Source organism: Musca domestica, unplaced genomic scaffold, assembly GCF_030504385.1.
Source record: "Musca domestica strain aabys unplaced genomic scaffold, Musca_domestica.polishedcontigs.V.1.1 37, whole genome shotgun sequence".
Taxonomy (NCBI): Eukaryota; Metazoa; Arthropoda; class Insecta; order Diptera; family Muscidae; genus Musca; species Musca domestica.
Genome location: NW_026712321.1, coordinates 1,696,734 through 1,716,778, shown reverse-complemented (window position 1 = coordinate 1,716,778; position 20,045 = coordinate 1,696,734). Strand labels below are relative to the sequence as shown.

The window sequence follows — 20,045 nt, the reverse complement described above, 5'->3', positions numbered from 1 at the left end:
GTTCCTATAAGAGCCTGTAAACGCCTGAACAACTAAATTTTTCAATTCCGCGGGGGCTATCCGTTGCATTCCCCTTGGAGTTTAATTAGAAATGTTTGGGCGCTGCTGATAAAGAGTTTTCTCTTCCTGTACATCATGACAGAATCGATGATTTTTTGGACATTTTTTTAATATTTTTAAATTTCTAAGATTAATTAATTGGCAAAATTAATTATTTGAACCGATTGAAGAACTCCAAAAATATATTTGAAGACAGATCCGAGATCATATTCTGAATTTGCCGTCGAACACAATTTTTTTTTTTTTGATCCGGAAGGAGTAGTCAAACCTGATAAAGTCTTGGATTTGCCAAAGGCTCTCGCTCTCTTAGAGGATAATTTTCAAAGAGTTAAAAATTCGCTCTGCTTTGATACTTTAGAAAGACATTTCCAGTGAGGTCCATAACTCTTTTTTTTATATCATATGCCACGATATCTGGGACCTTGAGCCACAATCCCCCTTCGATTTTGCCTTAAAATTTCCACATTTTTGGTTAGGTTGTCATTTCATTTAATTAATCATCTTCTCCACGTGCACTTCTCCAAAATAAGTAAATTTCCATGCCAGACCCTTTGGGTTCTGCCCGAACAAATGTACCCCAGGGGTTTTGGCCCCTGCTTAACCAGCTTTACCCCGTAATGGACGAAAGGCTTAAATATTAGGCAACATTAATGTAATTGATTACTTTTTTTGCGCTCTGCTCTATTATTGAGTTTCAATTATAATTTTAGGCAATGCGATTCCAAAAATAACAAAATCTAAATACCCCAAGGAATTAGGTAGGTCCACCATTTTATTTTCGAAAGAGGAAAGTTCAAAATAAAACGCATGGCTTCTGGTATTTTTATACACCACGCAATAGATGGCGGGCGGTGGTTGGTTGGATATGGGGCGTCTGCTGGTGTCAATTGCAGTTCGTTTTGCCGTCGTCGACGTCTGGCCAATCCATGTGTTTGTGTATTCATTGTCGTTGGAATTTTATCAGAAAAAATATAAAAAATTTTAATGGGCTCTTTATCATGAAGAGCTATAACATATGTACAAATTGTTGTTTGTTCTTGGCCGGTGTTATTTTCAATATTAATAACAATAAGAATAATAACAATAATATTGTTATTATTGTTTGTGCGTGTTTTTTTTTTTTTTTCTTTTTTTATTTTTTTGCCTACTGATATATTTATTATATTTTTAAACCGATTTTATTTGAAATAAATTTATGAATAGATTTGCTTTTTAGCAAATACCTATCAATATTTATGACCATAACAACGTCAATGCCACCATAGAATGGTAAGTAGAAAGCAAATTTCAAGTGGCAACAAATCGCGTGGAATAGAATTCCCACAGTAACTGTCATTCCAATTTCAAAAGTTGTGTATCTTTTGATTGATTTAAAAAAAATCATCAACTGTGTAAACGCCTAGTCAATTATCATTGCGTAGGACTTTTGAGCTCACTTATCTCTGGAATATTTTCTATTTATTTTTATTTAATTTTTTTTTTTTTTGTTTTTTTATTAACAACACGTTTAGTTGGAATTTTTGCCATTGATATGCTTTGCGACATATCTATCTTACGGCCAAATATATGATTTTTTTTTTCAAGAGCATGGCATATTTTTTTTTTAATTTTATTTTGAAGCGCACGTTGCTGCCAAAAATATGATAGATTATTGATTAGCTTCAAATAAATATTCGATGAATGTAATAAATTTTCCCTTTGCAAATTATTTCCATGGAATGTCAATGTCATCGTTGTCCATCATCGTTATTTTGGAGAAACGAAAAAATAAATAAATTTATTTATTATGGTACGTGATAAGAAGTTATGGTAATATTTTTAGAATTCAAGGAGAAATTGGGTCATTGAAACCAAAATAGAAAGAGGTGTGGATAAAGGAGGTCAAATGGAGAGAATTTTTAACATATTTGCATTTAAAGTTAAAGAATTTCTATGAAATTTTGAGATACAGAGATCGACAAAAATTAATGGATATTTTACAAATTCGGTATCGAAATTAAGAATAGCAGTATAGCGGATTTATTAAGAATGTCCTTCTATTCATATAATAACATATTTGCTAAGAAGTTATGGTGATATTTTTAGAATTCAGGGAGAAATTGGGTCATTGAAACCAAAATAGAAAGAAGTATGGATAAAGGAGGTCAAATGGAGAGAAATTTTAACATATTTGCATTTAACGTTAAAGAAATTCTTTGAAATTTTTAGATACAGTGATCGTCAAAAATCGGTAGGAATTTTATAAATTCGGTATCGAAAATGAGAAATTATTAAGAATGTCCTTTTATTCATATATTAACATATTTGCATTTAAAGTTAAAGAGTTGCCATGAAATTTTGAGACCGACAAAAATTAATGGAAATTTTACAAATTCGGTATCGAAATTGAGAAAAGTAATAAAGCGGTTTTATTAAGAATGTCCTTTTATTCATATATTAACATATTTGCATTTAAAGTTAAAGAATTTCTATGAAATTTTGGGATACAGTGGTCGACAAAAACCAATAGGAATTTTACAAATTCGGTATCGAAATTGAGAAAATTAGTAAAGCGATTTTATTAAGAATGTCCTTCAATTCATATAACCAGAAAAAAATTAAAACTTCAATTTAAAATTGTGTCAAATTCTCGTTGGCGGAAGCCTACATACGGTTATAAATTAAGCCAATAACAGTTCGGTAAAACCGAATCAATAGGTACTTTTAGCACATTTCATTTTTCTTTGGACAAGTTTTTTGTACCTACAATAGCCGCCTGAGAAACTATTTTTAGAATTCATGGAGATATTGGGGTATTGAAACCAAAATAGAAAGAAGTGTGGATAAAGGTGGTCAAATGGAGAGAAATTTTAACATATTTGCATTTAAAGTTAAAGAATTTCTATGAAATTTTGGGATACAGTGGTCGACAAAAATAATGGAAATTTTAAAAACTCAGTATCGAAATTGAGAAAAGTATGCATTCAGTTTAAAAAGAATGTCCTCTTTTTAATATAACAAGGAACAAAAATTAAATCTTCAATTTAAAATTGCGTCAAATTCTCGTTGGCGGAAGCCTACATACGGTTATAAATTGAATCGATAACAGTTCGGCAAAACCGAATCAATATGTTCTTGCAGCACATTTCATTTTTCTTTGGGCAATTTTTTTTGTACCTACAATAGCCTGAGAAACTAAATTTTTCAATTTCCAATATTCAGGCGCTGCTAATTCCATGGAGGATATAGTTATCATTCCACTTGGAGTTTGTTTTTAAATTGCTTGGTCGCCGGCGATGTAATGTTTTCTAATCGTCCGCTGTAGAGTCTCCCGCACATAACCGATTATGTTTAGATCTGGGATTTGTGCAGTAGCCAATCTGGAATTAATGGAGTAGTATGCTTTGGGCCTACAATAGTCGCCTGGGCAACTAAATTTTTCAATTCCTTAGGGGTTATCTGTTGTCATTCCATTTGGAGTTTGATTTTAAATGTTCGGGTGCTGCTAATTCCATAGACGTTATCTGTTATCATTCCACTTGGAGTTGGTTTTTAAATTGCTTGGGCGCCAGTGATGTAATTTTTTCTGCTCTTCCGCTGTAGAATCGCCCACACATGTCCGACTACGTTCAGAACTGGGTATTACACAATAGCCAATCTGAAATGATTTGGTTTGTATGTTTTGTGTCATTGTATGGTTGAAAGATCCAACATGTACCTATAATAACCTGTAACCGCCTGGGAGTTTACCCTAAAGTATAAATTATGGGGGTTTTTACTAGCCATTCTGATAATACATTCTCGGCTCGATATGTTTAACTATATCAATGTCGGTATAAAGCAGATAGAGCTCATTATTCATACCACACCGTTATTTAGCGCCAATGCGGATTGTCCCTTAGATCTTTCGATGAAAGAATGGTGTTATCTGTTGGAGTTTGAATATTTTGGCGCTGCTTATGTAATGTTTTCTGATCCTCTGGCACATGCTCGATTACGTTCCGATCTGGGTTGTGTACAGTAGACAATCTGGAATTAATTGGACTATGTGTTTTGGGTCGTTGATAGATCAAACTCCTACGCAGTTTTAAGTAATCGACCGAAAGCTTTAAACTACTTTCTAAAATAGATTTATTTTTATAGCGATCCAGGTTTCCTCTACGTTCCCAACGCCATGCTTTATAGTAGCAAATATGTTGTTTGTAAATGAGACTAGAATCCAATCTCCCTCTTCGATTATCAACTCTATTTCCTAGATTTATTTTTATAGCGATCCAGGTTTCCTCTAATAAATGCTAGTTTCCAACACCAGTTGCAACGACGTTACTCCATACCATTACGCTATGCTTCATAGTAGCAAATATGTTGTTTGTAAATAGAATATAATCCAATCTCTCTCTTCGATTATCAATTCTATTCTCTATCCGGCTCGAAAGACCAACGTTTTAGAAAATTGAATTCAATCTCACTCTTCGATTGTCAACTCTATTCTCTATTCGGCACGTGCAATTTAAAACAATGAGAAAAGAATACAACCCGCTTGGCTTGGGTGTAAATTCCTTTCTGTATCCGGCTCGAAGGACCAATGTAAATGACCAGTCGGGCCGCATAGAGCATAGAGTTGACAATCGAAGAGGGAGATTCTCATTTTCATTGTTGGATCCATTGTAGTCTTTAGCCAAGGCAGAATTATGTTGTTCCAAAATGAACTAGTTTAAAGCAACTATTCTGCATAAGGAACGAGCAGAACTTTATTCAGTTCTTTTGCTGATCTTCGACATAAAAATACATATAGAATTTAAATTTCTTAAAACATTTAACACATTTGCATTTAAAGTTATTAAACTACTCTTTCCCTGGAAATACAAAAGAGAATAAGGACCTGCAAAAATGAATGCGAAAAAATAGCACCATTCCGAAAAAAGTTTTTCATATTTTTCACTTGAGTTTAATTCAATTCAATTTTGAAAACAAATTTGGCATAAAGAGCGAGATTAACCAAAGGAATTAAGGGCTGGTAGGTTTTTTTAACATATTTGCATTTAAAATTAAATCATTAGTTTTATTGCTCCACGTCTAAACACATTTAAATTTCTGAATATTTTTGGCAATATTTCAAGTGCGACAAGTGATAAAAATATCGTTTTCATTGACCTTGCTTGGTATTTTCACTCAATAAACTGCGTTCTAAGTTAAAATCTTGCAAATTATTTGCATTTCAAGCTTATTATCATGATCCCTATCGTTCGCACACTTTGGCTCCTTGAAGAACTCAAAAAAAGAGATCGCAATCCAAAATCAATTCCTATTTGCATTTATTATTTTAGACAATGTTGAAAATTCCTCTATGGCACTTAAAAAGATAATGAACAGTTATTTATAAAAAAAAATTTCATTCAAGTCAGCATTTATTTCATTCATTTTTATCTTGCATATATATATATGACAATTAATAATTAAAAAAGCACTTGCTATTGGTATGTTTACACCAAGAAATATCAGCTGATTGGTTGTTATGATTTGTCACATGACGTCAAATATTGGTCAAATTAGTGGACCTCATAAAACTAAAGACGTCATCAATGGCAGGCAAAAAAATAAAAAACACAAACCCCATAGGCTATTTGAAATATACTTTTTTTGTTACCATAGCTTTTTGGGTTGTACTTAGATTAGGTTAAAATGGTTTGTTTTCTTATTAAATGGAATGCTAAACCATTATTGATTTACGGTAGAGATTTATTGCGGAGCCTCTCAATTATTTGATACAATCTGGAATTATGTGACTGATTTTAGAAACAAATAAGATTATGTTGTTTATTACGTTCCGTGATATAGAAAACCTTTCAAGGACTTTAAATTTGCTTTCCAGATGTCATTTGTCATAAATCGGTCGGCATATTTTACCTGACAAATAATGGAGAAAAAAAAATCGAAAATGTTGATAATTTTTTTCTTGAAATCTCTAGCGCCGTTTAGCAAATGTCATTTATAGCAATTGACAGCATATTTCACCTGCCAAGTAATGGAAAAAATTGGGACATTTTGATAAGTTTAAAGAAATCTGTGGCGCCATTAAATAAGCTAAGCCTTTAATACGTAATTATTTAATTTTTTTCGATTTATTACAGGTTTAGGACTACAGCGAGGTGCTCGATGTGTTGCTTATGGCATCGGAAGGAAGTGAAGATAATGAATTTGCTCATTTAACATATTTGCATTTAAAGTTATGAAAATTTTGAAATTAATGTTAAAAGGAGAAACAAAATTATTTCCCCAAGAGGAAATGACGGAGGCGGTATAGAAAATCCGAAAAGCGATTTCGCATATTAATAACTTATTTATGAGGTCCGATTCAAAATATTTGTCCCCTAGTCTATAGGTAAGCCTTTAATACTTAATTATTTAATCTCTTTCGATTTATTACAGGTTTATGACTTTAGCGAGGTGCTCGGTGTTCTGCCATAAATTGGAAGAGAGTGACGATAATGAGTTTCCTAATTTAACATATTTGCATTTAAAGTTAAGAAAGTTTTGAAATTTAATATGAAGAGAAAAAACAAAAGCAGAAAATTTGAATGATTATTCCAACAAGAGGAAATAACTGAAACAGAATGAAACATAGAATCAGAAAGCGGTCTCAAAAATCAATTAATTATGTGGTCCAACTCAGAACATACACCGAACTAAAGATTCGGAGACAATTAAAGTTTTTTTGTTGGATTAAATCATGGACTGTCATTTTCGTAGAAGAACAAAAGAGCTTATGGGACGAAATTGAACTAAGTCATACTAAAACTCCTTTCTTCTTCCAATTAAAAAAGCCCTAATTTTATCCGCAAAATGTTAAATATTACGGAATCCGATATCCTTTTTGTCATTATGTTCTCATGGGAATCTTGGCCATCCCTGTTGAAACCCAAACTTTTTTACCAATTACGAAAAAAGGAATAACTGTATTAGACTTATTTTCTTGTTCCTTTATTTAATTAAGATCTGTTCTGTTCTGAGTTGATTATCTCAGAATGAAAAATAAAACTGGTAGAGAGGTATTAAAATAGATAGATGGGGAGAGAATGGTAAATTATTGACCCTGGAGTTTTTACTACATTCTCAGATCGATACGAATAACTATTCCAATGTCTGAATAAAGCTGATGGAGCTCGTCATTTTTACGACGGCGTCAATGCGAATTGTCCCATAAATCTTTCGATGAATCCTTCTCTGAAACTCACATCTTCTTATTATAGAGGAATTTCAGAGCCACTCTCGGAGTTTTCACTATCAATTCTCATATATCAATGTCAGATTTCAACGAATTCGCGCTAAAGCTACTACTATTTGCGTGTATGCTTCTTGGCACTATCGGCTGATAGAATTCGAGCTCTAAATATTTGATGAGAATATCAATAAAGAAGTCATTTATTTATTTGGTTAAGAAACTAAAACTTCTATATTTTATTTCTCTCCTTCTGTCGGAACGCAATTTCGGGGTTATTTTTCTCACTTCTCTTATGGAGAACATGGTTTTTGACATCTCTCTTACGACATTCGTGATCATTCAATCCAAGTAGTTAAAGATTTCAGGTAGTCTTGTTACGCAGACCCACAATGATCGCCTATGCTTGTCATAGCCCTTTTCTTAACTTGTTTTCTCTTTCTATTTATTTATAAAATCCATTTGCTTGTATGCAAATACAAGACACAAAATCTCTATTTACCAACATGCATGTATGCAGGCATGCATGTTTGAGGTATGTGTAAACTCATTGTTTTATTTCGCTTTGTTAAAATGCCGACGCAACGCCTCAACGGAGTTTTTCCCCACGAAGTCTGAGTCTGTTTATTCTTTTTTTTTTTCAAGGTGTAAACGTAAGTGTGAGTTGTCTTTTAAGACAGTTATTTACCCGATGCAATCATTGAGTGTTGTTGAATTGCCAAACATCTTGTGGATGAAGATGATGATGAAAACCCTTTTTTTGTTACCTCTGTTTTTACAGGATCTCGTTGTACGCGAGGTGTTAATCACACCTTGTAAATTTAAAGTGTAAAATAATCCAGAGAGATTTACTCTTGGCAAGTGTAAACAAAGAGATTTAGATGTATATCTCTTGATGCTCAGAGTAATGGTTATGGCACTTGAGAGCTGATCAAAGACAACCGTTAGAATTGTGTTGGGTACTCGAAGAGAGAGAGAGAGAAATATGTTTTTAAGGCAAAAGTGGGAGTTAACGTTTTTAGATACTTCTCCCGCTTTAAGTAGTGGCCATAACACTTGAGAAGAGATCAAAGAAACCCGTTAGATTTTTTTTTTTTTTGGTACTCAGAGAGTTGTTTTTAATAATAAAATGAAAATTTAATTGCAAAAAGGATTTATTAAGAGTTTCATTACTCTTTCTCCCTCTCTCTATCGTACTAGGGAATAACGGGAGATCTTTGCCAATCAGTTGTTTCATTTTAATGTTTTTAAATGATGCCTTCTCTCTTCCTCTCCCATTGCCTTGCTCGCTCCTTGAGTGTTTATTTTTATAGGGCTGCTAATGAGGGAATTATAGTTGTATTTTATGGGCATTTATTTACATTGGGTGTGTTCACAATTGTTGTTTTCATTCCTTTTTTTCCATTGTTTTTTTTTTTTTTGTTCTCTACATGCATTGAACCCAGACTTAAAGAGTACTAAAATTATGTATGTGTAAATCATATACTTACGTGCTAATGATATATCTGTTGCTGTCACTTTGCCGGCGGCATTTATATGTAATGCCCTCTCGTGATTTTTTAACATTATCACATAATCGTTTGTTTTCTTTGAACATGCTGTTGTTGCAAAGGCAAACATTACCTAGAAAGAAACAAGAAAGAACACCAGAAAAAAAATGGGTGGATGAAAAATCAATAACAAAAATACAAGTAACAAGAATAAATGTTTTTTTTTATTTTTTTTTTTTGAGAGAGAGGGAAATTAATTGTAATTGCTCATAAACAAGCTAACATTTATAACAACAAAATGAAATGGTATTAAATTTCCCAAAAAAAAAAAACAACCACGCGATAAAATGAAAAATATCTTTTTTCTGCTGACCAACTGTCTGCAGTTTATTGAATGGCTGGTATTGGGTTGTCATTTTGCTGCTGATATCACCTAGTATCACGTTTTTCGGGTGTGCATAAAAAATTAAATTTATATAATTCAAAAAAAAAAAAAATCATGGAAGAACTGAGTCATGAAAAGGTAAAAGGTAGTTTTTAAGGGAGGATCCAAACCTCTAACTGGATAAACCATATGCTTAGAAATAGATGGATAAGTTGCGGGCTATATGACTTAAACATAGGGGGACAAAATTGGTGAAGAAATGCCCAAGGGAGGTATTTCATCACCTCTCCTGTGGGGGTTACTACCACAGTCTATTGAGTATTTTAAACAACGAAGGATTTGAATCATTCTACTATGCAGACAACGCTATACTTCTGAGGGGAAAGAATCCTTAACTGTTTTGCAGAAAGGCCGAGTTGCCTCTGAAATTTGCACACAACTGGGCTAGACCAAGAGATCTTAACATAAATCCAAAAAAAAAAAGTTTTGTCTTCGATGAACCAATCTTCCGGAACTAGACTATCAATATTTCCAATAAGGATAAACATCTAGGTGTGATTCTAGATGGGAAACTTAATTCGAGAGACCAGATCCAAGAAAGAGCTAGTAAAGCTCACAGATGCTGGGCAACGTGTAAAAGGGCCATAGGCTAAAAATGGGGTTTCCATCCAAAGATGACACACTGGCTATTGAAAAGCATAATTCGACCTATTCTAACATCCACATCAGTAGTCCGAAGGACAGCTATGGATAACAAATTTAATACTAAAATATTACAGAAAGTCCAACGAATATGCTGCTTAAGCATGTGCGGAGCAATGAAGACAACATAAACTAGGGCTTTAGAGACAATTTTATACGTACACCCAATAGATATTAAGATAAGTTTGAAGTGGCTGTCGCGACAATAAGGCTCAAGGTGCCAGACGGGTGGATAAATAGGCCAAATGGCATACCATCATACAAATTCTACCAGAGATTCGTGGATCGACGGATTCTTATTATAAATGTCTAATGGAAACTGTTTTTCGGTTCGGCGCGAGCGGGGAGAGGGGAACGACGACTTTTTTTTTATTGAAGAACCATACACCGTAACCTCTTTCCGCCTGCGCAATCCTTCAAGCGGAGGTCCGGGTGATTGCAAAGTTTTTGAGCATGCTTAATGCCAACACGAGAACGGCTGACGTTAACGTCCTAACGGACAATAAGATAGCAATATCAGAGACTCATGGATTGACGGATTCCTATCACAAATGCCATCTGGAAACTGCTATTAAACAGACGGCTCGGTTCGAGGGGGGATATCGGAACTGGGACTTGTTTTTATTAAAGAACCATGTAGCGTAACCTCTTTCCAATCTTCCCAATCCTTCAAGAAAAAGTCTGGGTAATTGCAAAGAGTCCCCGCTGGCTCAATGCCAACACGGGACCGGCTAACGTAAACGTTCTAATGGATAATTAGATCGCAATATCAAAGACTCATGAATCGACGGATTCCTATCGCCCACCTGAAACAGTTTTTACGCAAACGCTTCCTTGGGGTGTTGTCAGTTTTCCTACCAGGCGTATCCCCACCGGCGGATAGGGGGAGATGGATGATCACACTATTTTGCTCAAACTAGTCAAACGTCTTAGTTACGAACTGATTGGAGCGGAATAATGTGATAACCCGTCTCTGGGGATCATCGGATTCCCCGAGGACAAAAAACTGACTATAGGGGTGTTCCCTTAAAACAAAAATGGAAGAAGGTAAAAAAGAGAACGAAGTTATGGTGCAGGACCTAAATAATCCAGTGCTTATGATCCAGCCAAGAGTCATACCTTGTCGTTATCCAACGATCGTGAGCAAATCTCTACCGCAGGCACCCACTTGCCTTGGCATCTGTGGTCGAAGTTATTGCTGCAAGCACACAGCCTTCAGACAAAAAGAAAGACATAGAGTCTAAGGAACTCCGGGTAAGCGTACGCTCCTTCCAGCCTTCAACGACAGGTAGTGCTCAGACTCCGAATCTGAAAGCAGCGGCAAAAATACTACCATTTTGCGAATTCAAACAAAGGAGGAAACGCACAAAACGATAGATGGAGTGAGCGACAGAGCGCACCCAGGCCTATACTGGCTTAAGTGTATGTCCACCAGCATATGTTGCGATTTTTTTCGCCCCTCTTTTCAACCAAACCTACAACTGTTTTTATTAAAGAACAATTTACCGACCTATTTCCGTTTGCCCGATCCTTCAAGAAGAGGTCCGGGCGATTACAAAATGTTGTAGCCGGCTAAATGCCAACACAATCTATCTATTGAAGATCTCTGGAACTTTTAAAGGATCTCTGGGTTTTCGTTTATCTACGGAATACCTCTGCAACATTTTTTGTTTAAGGAAACCTATTTCCGTTTACCCGATCCTTCAAAAAGAGGTCCGGGTGACTGCAAAGTGTCCCAGCTTGCTTAATGCCAACACCATCTGTCTATTGAAGATCTTTGGAACTTTTTATGACCCATAAAGGATCTCTGGCTCTTCTTTTGACTATGGAATACCTCGGCGACATTTTTGGTTTTAAGAACACCTTTGGATTTTCTTTTTTTTTGGATTAATTTTTATCTGGTCTCTAGAAGACCACTGTGCCTTCTATTGCACGCCAGAATCTTCAATGAAAATTTCCCTCATATCTCTTCCATGCTATTTTATGCTCCCACAACTGTTGGCAAGCCCCGTACATACGTATATGTGAGTATGTACTTAAAGTCTGCCCTGATTTGGCCCAAGCCATATTAACGCTATTCTGACCACACAAATGTCATTATTATTACCGTTGTTGCTGTTTGTCAAGTATTTGTTTCGTCTTTCACATTTTCCTTTTCTAAACCACAAAGCAGAATGTGTTTCATATATTTTTTTTGCTTCTTCCTCTTTTTTTTCTCGATTTTTTTTTTTTTTGACCACAACAGTCAGCGTATTGTCTGTGACGCAAAATATTGAAAATTAAAATCTCGGCAATACCATGTCAAGATTACAATGGGGGAGGGCGGGTGTGTACATTGGGATGGCATAGGTAAATGGGTAGCTTGGGGTGTAAAAAAATATTATTAGACAAACTGTCTGAGGCAAGGATTATAAACTTGGCAGGGCATAAAATTAGGTGGTCTGTTTGGTGGTTTCGTTTCTTGCGGGGAGGTTGTGAGCGTGTGGGTTTTGGGTTACCGTCATTCAAGCAAACATCAAACAGCAGCAAAAAGGAAATCTCTTGGATGTCTGACTGACTAACTGACTTGATTCAAAGCTGGGTAGAAAAAAAAAAGAAAGGGAAATGTCAATAGCTGCTTGCGAAAGGAAATACTTGAGCAACAGGAAAAGAAAATGATCAAAGGAATGACTGGAAGATATTATTTTTGGATTTTTTTTAAGCTTTAGCAGAGTAAGGATATTTTTTTTTATCGAAATCTTATTGGAGAATTAAGATGATAAGGTTTCAGAATTATTTGAAATAATTTTTAGTATTTTGAAGTTCTCCTCCCATCCAACTCAAGTTTTGAAATTTTCAATTCACTCTTTAGGAAAGGCCTCTTTCTTTCCCAACATCACCTCCATAAGACAGACAGGTTTCAGAATTATTTTTAGAATTTTGAAGTTCTCCTCCCATCCAACTCAAGTTTTGCCATTTCAAACTGACTCTTCTTGAGCGATCTCTTTCGTTCCCCAAAATCAAAACCATTGTGGCCCTGTTTCATCAGCCAATTTCGCGGTTTTATTTCGACTTAAAATCCCCTCTCCCCCTCTTTGGTTGTCAGAAACAAAATTATGGCTCATTTTACAACATCATAAAAGAATATTCTACATTTTCCCATAATCGACCGGAAATATCGCAAAAATGAGGATATGTCAACTCATATTTCTCTTGAATACGTTATTTTTTTTTTTCGTATCAGCCAACTATTTTTGGTAATACAATCTCTGTTGTTGTTTGGGGACGACTTCATAAAACAATTGCAGTTTATGACACACAAGCACCGCAATTAGGTTGGGCGCCACCAAATTCAATAAAAGAAAAATCAAATTCCTGAAAAGTATAAATCTAAATTTGTTATCTCGGTGGGCAGGGGATGATTGATATGCTCAAGAAAATAATTATTTTTGGAAAAAAATATTCTAAATTTAAATGATTAGCAAATCTGTGAATTATTTTGACAGATTTTTTTTAAAGAACTTATTCCCAAAGGACCATGAGACGTGGATTTCTAGAAAGAATCGAATTAAAAAATTCTATTCTCATATTAAATGGATTAGTAACAGTTAAAGAATATTTTTATTCGATTCCCAAGTAAAATGGATTAGATGACAGAAGTAATAGTTTAATGTCGGGCGCCACTATTCCACCAAATATTTATTTATTTAGTTTTTTTTTTTTTTTTGGCGAGCATGTGGATTTTTTAAGGAATATATTATCCAAAGACCAATGATTTTTTAAAATATATATTCAATTCCCCATTAAAATGCATTAATGCGAAGACTAGTAGTTTTACGTTGGGCGCCACTTTTCACCATTTTTTTTTTTTTTTTTTTTTTTTTGAAAGATTTCGTTGATATATTTTTCAAGAACTAACAGACGTAGATTGTTTTAAAGAATATATTTTTTTATTAATTCCGAATTAAAGTTCATATTTTTGATAGATTTACGTTGGGCGCCATCTTTCAACAAAATTTATGCAGAAGATATATTTTAACGTTGGGCGCTATTTTTCCACAAAATTTACCAATTAAATTCCCAAGAGGAGTGAATTAGATGACAGAAGTTATAATTTCATGTTGGGCGCCACTTTCCCATCTTTTTTGTATTTTTTTTCTTGGGTTTTCTTTCAGAAAACCAAGGACCAACAGACGTGGAATTAAAAAAATGTAATATTTAATCGATAGTTTTACGTTGGGCGCCACTTTTCACCAAGTTTTATTTTCGATTATATTTTCCAAAAGGACTAACAGACCTGGACTTTTTAAAGAATACATTTTTATTAATCCCCGAATAAAACGGATTAGATGGCAGAAGTTATAGTTTCACATTGGGCGCCACTTTCCTTTTTTTTTTTTTTTTTGAAGGACGTCTTGAATTTTTTTTTTTTTTTAGAAGACAAGGACAGGCGTGGAATTATAAAAAAAATAATATTTAATTATAGTTTTACGTTGGGCGCCACTTTTCACCAAAGTTTTTTTTTTTTTTTTTTTGAAAGACGACGTCGATTATATTTTGTAAAAGGACTACAAGACCTGGACTTTTTTTAAAGAATATATCTTTATTAATCCCCAAATAAAACGGAATAGATGACAGAAGTGATAGTTTTACGTTGGGCGCCACTTTCCCATTTTTTTTTTTTTTTTTTTTTTTTTGAAAGACGATGTCGATTATATTTTCTAAAAGGACTAACAGACCTGGACTTTTTTAAAGAATATATTTTTATTAATCCCCAGATAAAACGGATTAGATGACTAAGGTGATAGTTTTACGTTGGACGCCACTTTCCTTTTTTTTTTTGAAGGACTTCCAGGATTTTCTTTTAGACTATATATTCTTAAAGGATCAACAGACTGGGAATTAAAAAAAAAATAATATTTAATCGATAGTTTTACGTTGGGCGCCACTTTTCGTAAAGGTATTTGAAGAACGACGTCGATTATATTTTCTAAAAGGACTTTTTAAAAGAATATATTTTTATAATTTTTATTAATTTCTAAATAAAACGGATTATACGACAGAAGTGATAGTTTTACGTTGGGCGCCATTTTTCCCTCAAAAAAAATTTTATGGAAGACGACGTGTATTTTTTACAATATATTTTCCAAGGATCGATTAAGTGGAATTTTTTAACAAAACTATTTAGTCGATTCGATGGTGGAATGGATTATATGACAGGAGTGATAGTTTTTCGTTGGGCGCCATTTTTCCAACAATTTTTTTTTGTGGAAGACGAAATCGAATTTTTTAAGGAAATATTCTCTGTTGAACAACAGTTGTACATATTTTTTAGGGCATGTATTTATTCGATTCCATAGGACAGAAGTCGTAGTTTTACGTTGGGCGCCACTTTCCAACAAACATGATTTTTTTTAAACGACTTGGTTTTTTTTTAATATATTCTCCAAGGACGGCATTCGTGTTTTTTTTACTCCATCATCTAAGGAGTTGGTTTCCAAAAAATATATATTTTTATTCGTGTATTGGAATAGATGAAAAATGTAATAGTTTCACGTTGGGCGCCACTTTAGCAACAAATATTTTTTTAAAGAAATTGAATATAATTGTTACATTTTCCTGCATTTATCTAACAAGCTGATGTTTTTTACAAAAAAAAAAACAAAAAACAAAAAAACATTTAAAATAGGTCCCTGAACCTTTGTTGTTGTAAATTATATTTAATTTAAAGGTTTTAGGAACAAATTGTATTTAAGTCACATTGGGCGCCCCTCGCAAATTATAAATTCAACTAAATCACATAAATCAGGGAGTGAAAATTTAAAATTTTAAAAATCTGTTACATTTTACCATTTAAAACCCCAAACCTCCATTCTTTTTCAAAAATCAACTTTCTAAACTTTCCATCCCTGGCCACACACATGAATCAATCATTGATCTTTATTAGGATCTACACGTGTTAATTTCTCAAACCTTTCCTCTGCCTCCCAGACTTTTCAACAACTCTTTCTCTTTCTCCCTCTCTCTCTCTTACTTCTACTCCGTACTTACCATCATAAAAAAAATAATCCTGGCATAGAGTGTAAACTGTGGTAACCTGTAACGAAACGAGAGAGACAAAAAAAACAATAAAAATTAAATGCATACAAATTACATATAATTAACAATAAACCGAGTATTTATGGCCAATAATAAATGGCCATAAATGTTGGAAATAATAGCAAAACAAACATATGAATGGCAATACCGAAAAAAAACACACACACACACACAAAACAAACACCTTAAGTATCTCTCAGCACCTTCGACGAGACAAACAAACACACACACACCATTTATCTTTTGTTGTTGTCACTGCTGTTTTTTTGTTGTTGTAATCAACAATTTTGATTTGAATTATTGAAATTGAAACTTGAAATCATGACAAAATAATAAAAAAAAAATTAATATTTAAAATAATTAAAATCTCTAACAAATCGTGAGACTTGAATTGAAATTTGTTATTTGCAAAATAAACAAAACTATAAATTTTATTTAAAAAAAAAAAAAAAAACAACAATTTGTTGTTATTATTTATTAATAGTTATGAATTTTGACCATAAGTAAGGCTTCGGCAAAACCATATTTCAACTTAAATGCCTTTCCATGTACGGAATATGGCTTTTTAAAGCAAATACTTAAATAACCATTGACCATGTTTTTTTTTGCATCTGAACGTGATTTGAATATTTGTTTAATTAACTAATTATATTTCTTTTATTATTATTTCAAAGAAATATTAACATTATTTATTAAACTATCAACAACAATTACAGATAACAGCAGGGCATGAAATTCTAGCACAGGCTAATTTGCATAGTTAAATCATTTCGAAAATAAATAACACTGCAATTCCATCACAAAACTCGAAATGATTTATGATTATTATGAAATTTATATGCAAAAAGGCCAGTTTTCAGTATTGCTCATCAAGTGTCATCTCAATGACAGTGACAGTCACCACAACAGTTAATATAGAAGTTGACATTGTTTGAAATATGTTTCGAAAAAAAACAACAAACAAGTTTTCCCATCACCGCATCAGTTTTTTTATAAATCATATTAAAGTAGCACAATTCTGAGAATTTCTGGCACAAATATCAATGTTTCTTAGGAATAACAACTTTTCTGCAACAAAAAGTTGGCGATAACAACTTTTCAATGGAAAAAAATTGTCGATAACAACTTTCAATAGAAAAAAATGTCGACAACAACTTTCCTGTAAAAAAGTGGTCGATAATAACACTTCTATAGCGAAAAGTTGTCGATAACAACTTTTCTATGGAGACAAGTTGTCGATAACAACTTTTCTATGGAGAAAAGTTGTCGATAACAACTTTTCTATGGAGAAAAGTTGTCGATAACAACTTTTCTATGGAGAAAAGTGGTCGATAACAACTTTTCTATGGAGAAAAGTTGTCGATAACAACTTTTTTATGGAGAAAAGTTGTCGATAACAACTTTTCTATGGAGAAAAGTTGTCGATAACAACTTTTCTATGGAGAAAAGTTGTCGATAACAACTTTTCTATGGAGAAAAGTTGTCGATAACAACTTTTCTATGGAGAAAAGTTGTCGATAACAACTTTTCTATGGAGAAAAGTTGTCGATAACAACTTTTCTATGGAGAAAAGTTGTCGATAACAAATTTTCTATGGAGAAAAGTTGTCGATAACAAATTTTCTATGGAGAAAAGTTGTCGATAACAACTTTTCTATAACGAAAAGTTGTCGATAACAATTTTTCTATAACGAAAAGTTGTCGATAACAACTTTTCTATGGAGAAAAGTTGTCGATAACAACTTTTCTATGGAGAAAAGTTGTCGATAACAACTTTTCTATGGAGAAAAGTTGTCGATAACAACTTTTCTATGGAGAAAAGTTGTCGATAACAACTTTTCTATGGAGAAAAGTTGTCGATAACAATTTTTCTATGGAGAAAAGTTGTCGATAACAATTTTTCTATGGAGAAAAGTTAACGATAACCACAATTCCACGGATAAAAGTTATCGATAACAACATTTCTATGGTGAAAAATTGTCGATAACAACTTTTCTATAACGAAATGTTGTCGATAATAACTTTTCAATGGAGAAAAGTTATCGATAACAAAATTTCTATGGAGAAATGCTGTCGATAACAACATTTCTATGGAGAACAGTTGTCGATAACAACTTTTCCGTGGAAAAAAGTTGTCGATAGCAAATTTTCTATGGAGAAAAGTTGTCGATAACAACTTTTCTATAGCGAAAAGTTATCGATAAGGACTTTTTAACAGTGAAAATTTATCGATAACAATATTTCTATGCGGAAAATTTATCGATAACAACTTTCCTGTTGCCGATAAAGCATATTCTATTCAAAAAAGTTATCGATAACAACTTTTCCGAGAGAAAACATTGTCGATAACACATTTGCTATAGAGAAAATTTAGCGATAACACATGTGTTATGAAGAAATATCGTCGATAACAAAATTTTTATGGAAATAATGTGGCGATAAAAACATTTTTTAAAGAAAATATTCCGATAAAAAGTCTTTTGCTAAGAAAAAACAACTTTTTCAAAACAAAATCGAAAAATTCCATAAAAATCTATTAAAACATTTCAATATTATATTTCAAACACTTAATAATTTGTTCTAAACCTCTCAAATCTTGTTTCATAAATCAAATCAAGTTTCTGATTTCAAATATTATTTATTTCAATAATGATGATGCTACCTACCTACCACTACTGCCGCCGCCGCCGCCGTTGATATTCTTCTGACGATAATTTGAAACATTTTTGTATTGAAATATTTGCCAGAAACCACTTTTGAAATCAAATAACCACACACAACAACTATATCCACTTTGTCTAGCGAGCATCAAATGAATCTTCAAAACAGCAATTGAAATTTTTGTAAAAAAAAAAGAAAAACGCCAAGACTTGGTATTGAAACATGACCAAGCCGCCAGAGAGGGTTAGACACTTCAATGGAGAACAAGCTACCATATATGTACAATGGAGTTTACCTCTTCAGCTTTCATACAATTGCTTCCTCAAATAAATGAAAAACAAGAAGAAGACGAGTGGAAAAAAAGAAATTGCAGACTCCATTCAATGCAAATGACCTTGAAGAAATATTTGAATTCAAAACTCATTAAAATAACTTTTTAGATACTGCAATTAGTGGTCGTCGTCGCTAGACAAATGAGTTTTAATGAGAGAGCCGGTCATAGAAACTAACATCTTTTTTTTTGTCGATTGTTGACAAATTTTTAAAGCCAATGGCGGCGGCGACTATAACAACCCACAGTCTGCCAGCCACACAACTATTATCCACCAACATCCACATTGTCAGGTGACATTTGTTGGTAATTTTATCTCGAAATCTTAGACAGCAGACATCTCAATCTTCAATGGTTCCTCCCTCCCACGACCCATTCAGACCAACTCCCCCTCCTAGGCCATGGCTTAGAATTTTCCTTAACTTTGTTGTTGTTCTTGTTTGTTTGCAAAATTCCAAATTGCAGACCAAAAAAAAAAAAATATTTGGTATTTCGAATTCCAACACGATGCCAAACCAAGTATCTAATATGCTTGTTATCGTAATGGCCAGGCCGGCTGATGATGATGACAACGACGAAGACTGTGGTGGTGGCGGCAGGTTGGGGTGGCTGTGTTTAACACTTATCCACATGTCTTTACAATCTTTGGTGTCTGCAACACACTCGCACACACACACACACAAATGAGCTTGTCTGTCTATTTCTGTGTGAAAATATGTGGCACACTCCATTGTGCCGCAAGGAAACGGCAACGAATGTGATTTCTTGCGATTCTTATCAGTTTTTTTTTTCTTCTGCCAGACAAACAATTTTCGAATCGTAAATTGGCAAGGTCTCAAGCAACCACCAACCGAACGTAAAATGGGCAAAAAAACAAACAAAAATTAAGAAATAGAATTGAAGACAAGAAGAAATGTTTGAAAATGAAATCAAACGATTTCTGGTGGATACCTTTGAGAACAGTTGGATTATTAACGGATTCAAAAAAAAACGATAATAATTTTTTCAGAACAAAACAGTTTTTTCTAAAATAAGCTATCGATAACAATATTTTAATAAAGAAAGGCCATCGATAACAACTTCTCCATAAAGAAAATCTTTCGATAATTTGTTATTTATCAAGAAAAACCATCGATAACAA

At 33.4% G+C, this 20,045-nt stretch overlaps 1 protein-coding gene across 1 annotated transcript in view; it reads right to left on the bottom strand.

The window, feature by feature from the left end:
• Positions 1–20,045, bottom strand: part of LOC101898160 (putative uncharacterized protein DDB_G0282133) — a 64,757-nt gene that overhangs the window by 6,192 nt on the left and 38,520 nt on the right. Inside the window, exons 2-3 of the mRNA XM_059126106.1 lie at positions 15,866–15,911; positions 8,749–8,881 (exon numbers count right to left, since the gene is read on the bottom strand). Of these exons, the coding sequence (XP_058982089.1) occupies positions 8,749–8,881; positions 15,866–15,911 (179 nt within the window). The remainder of the gene's footprint in view (positions 1–8,748; positions 8,882–15,865; positions 15,912–20,045) is intronic.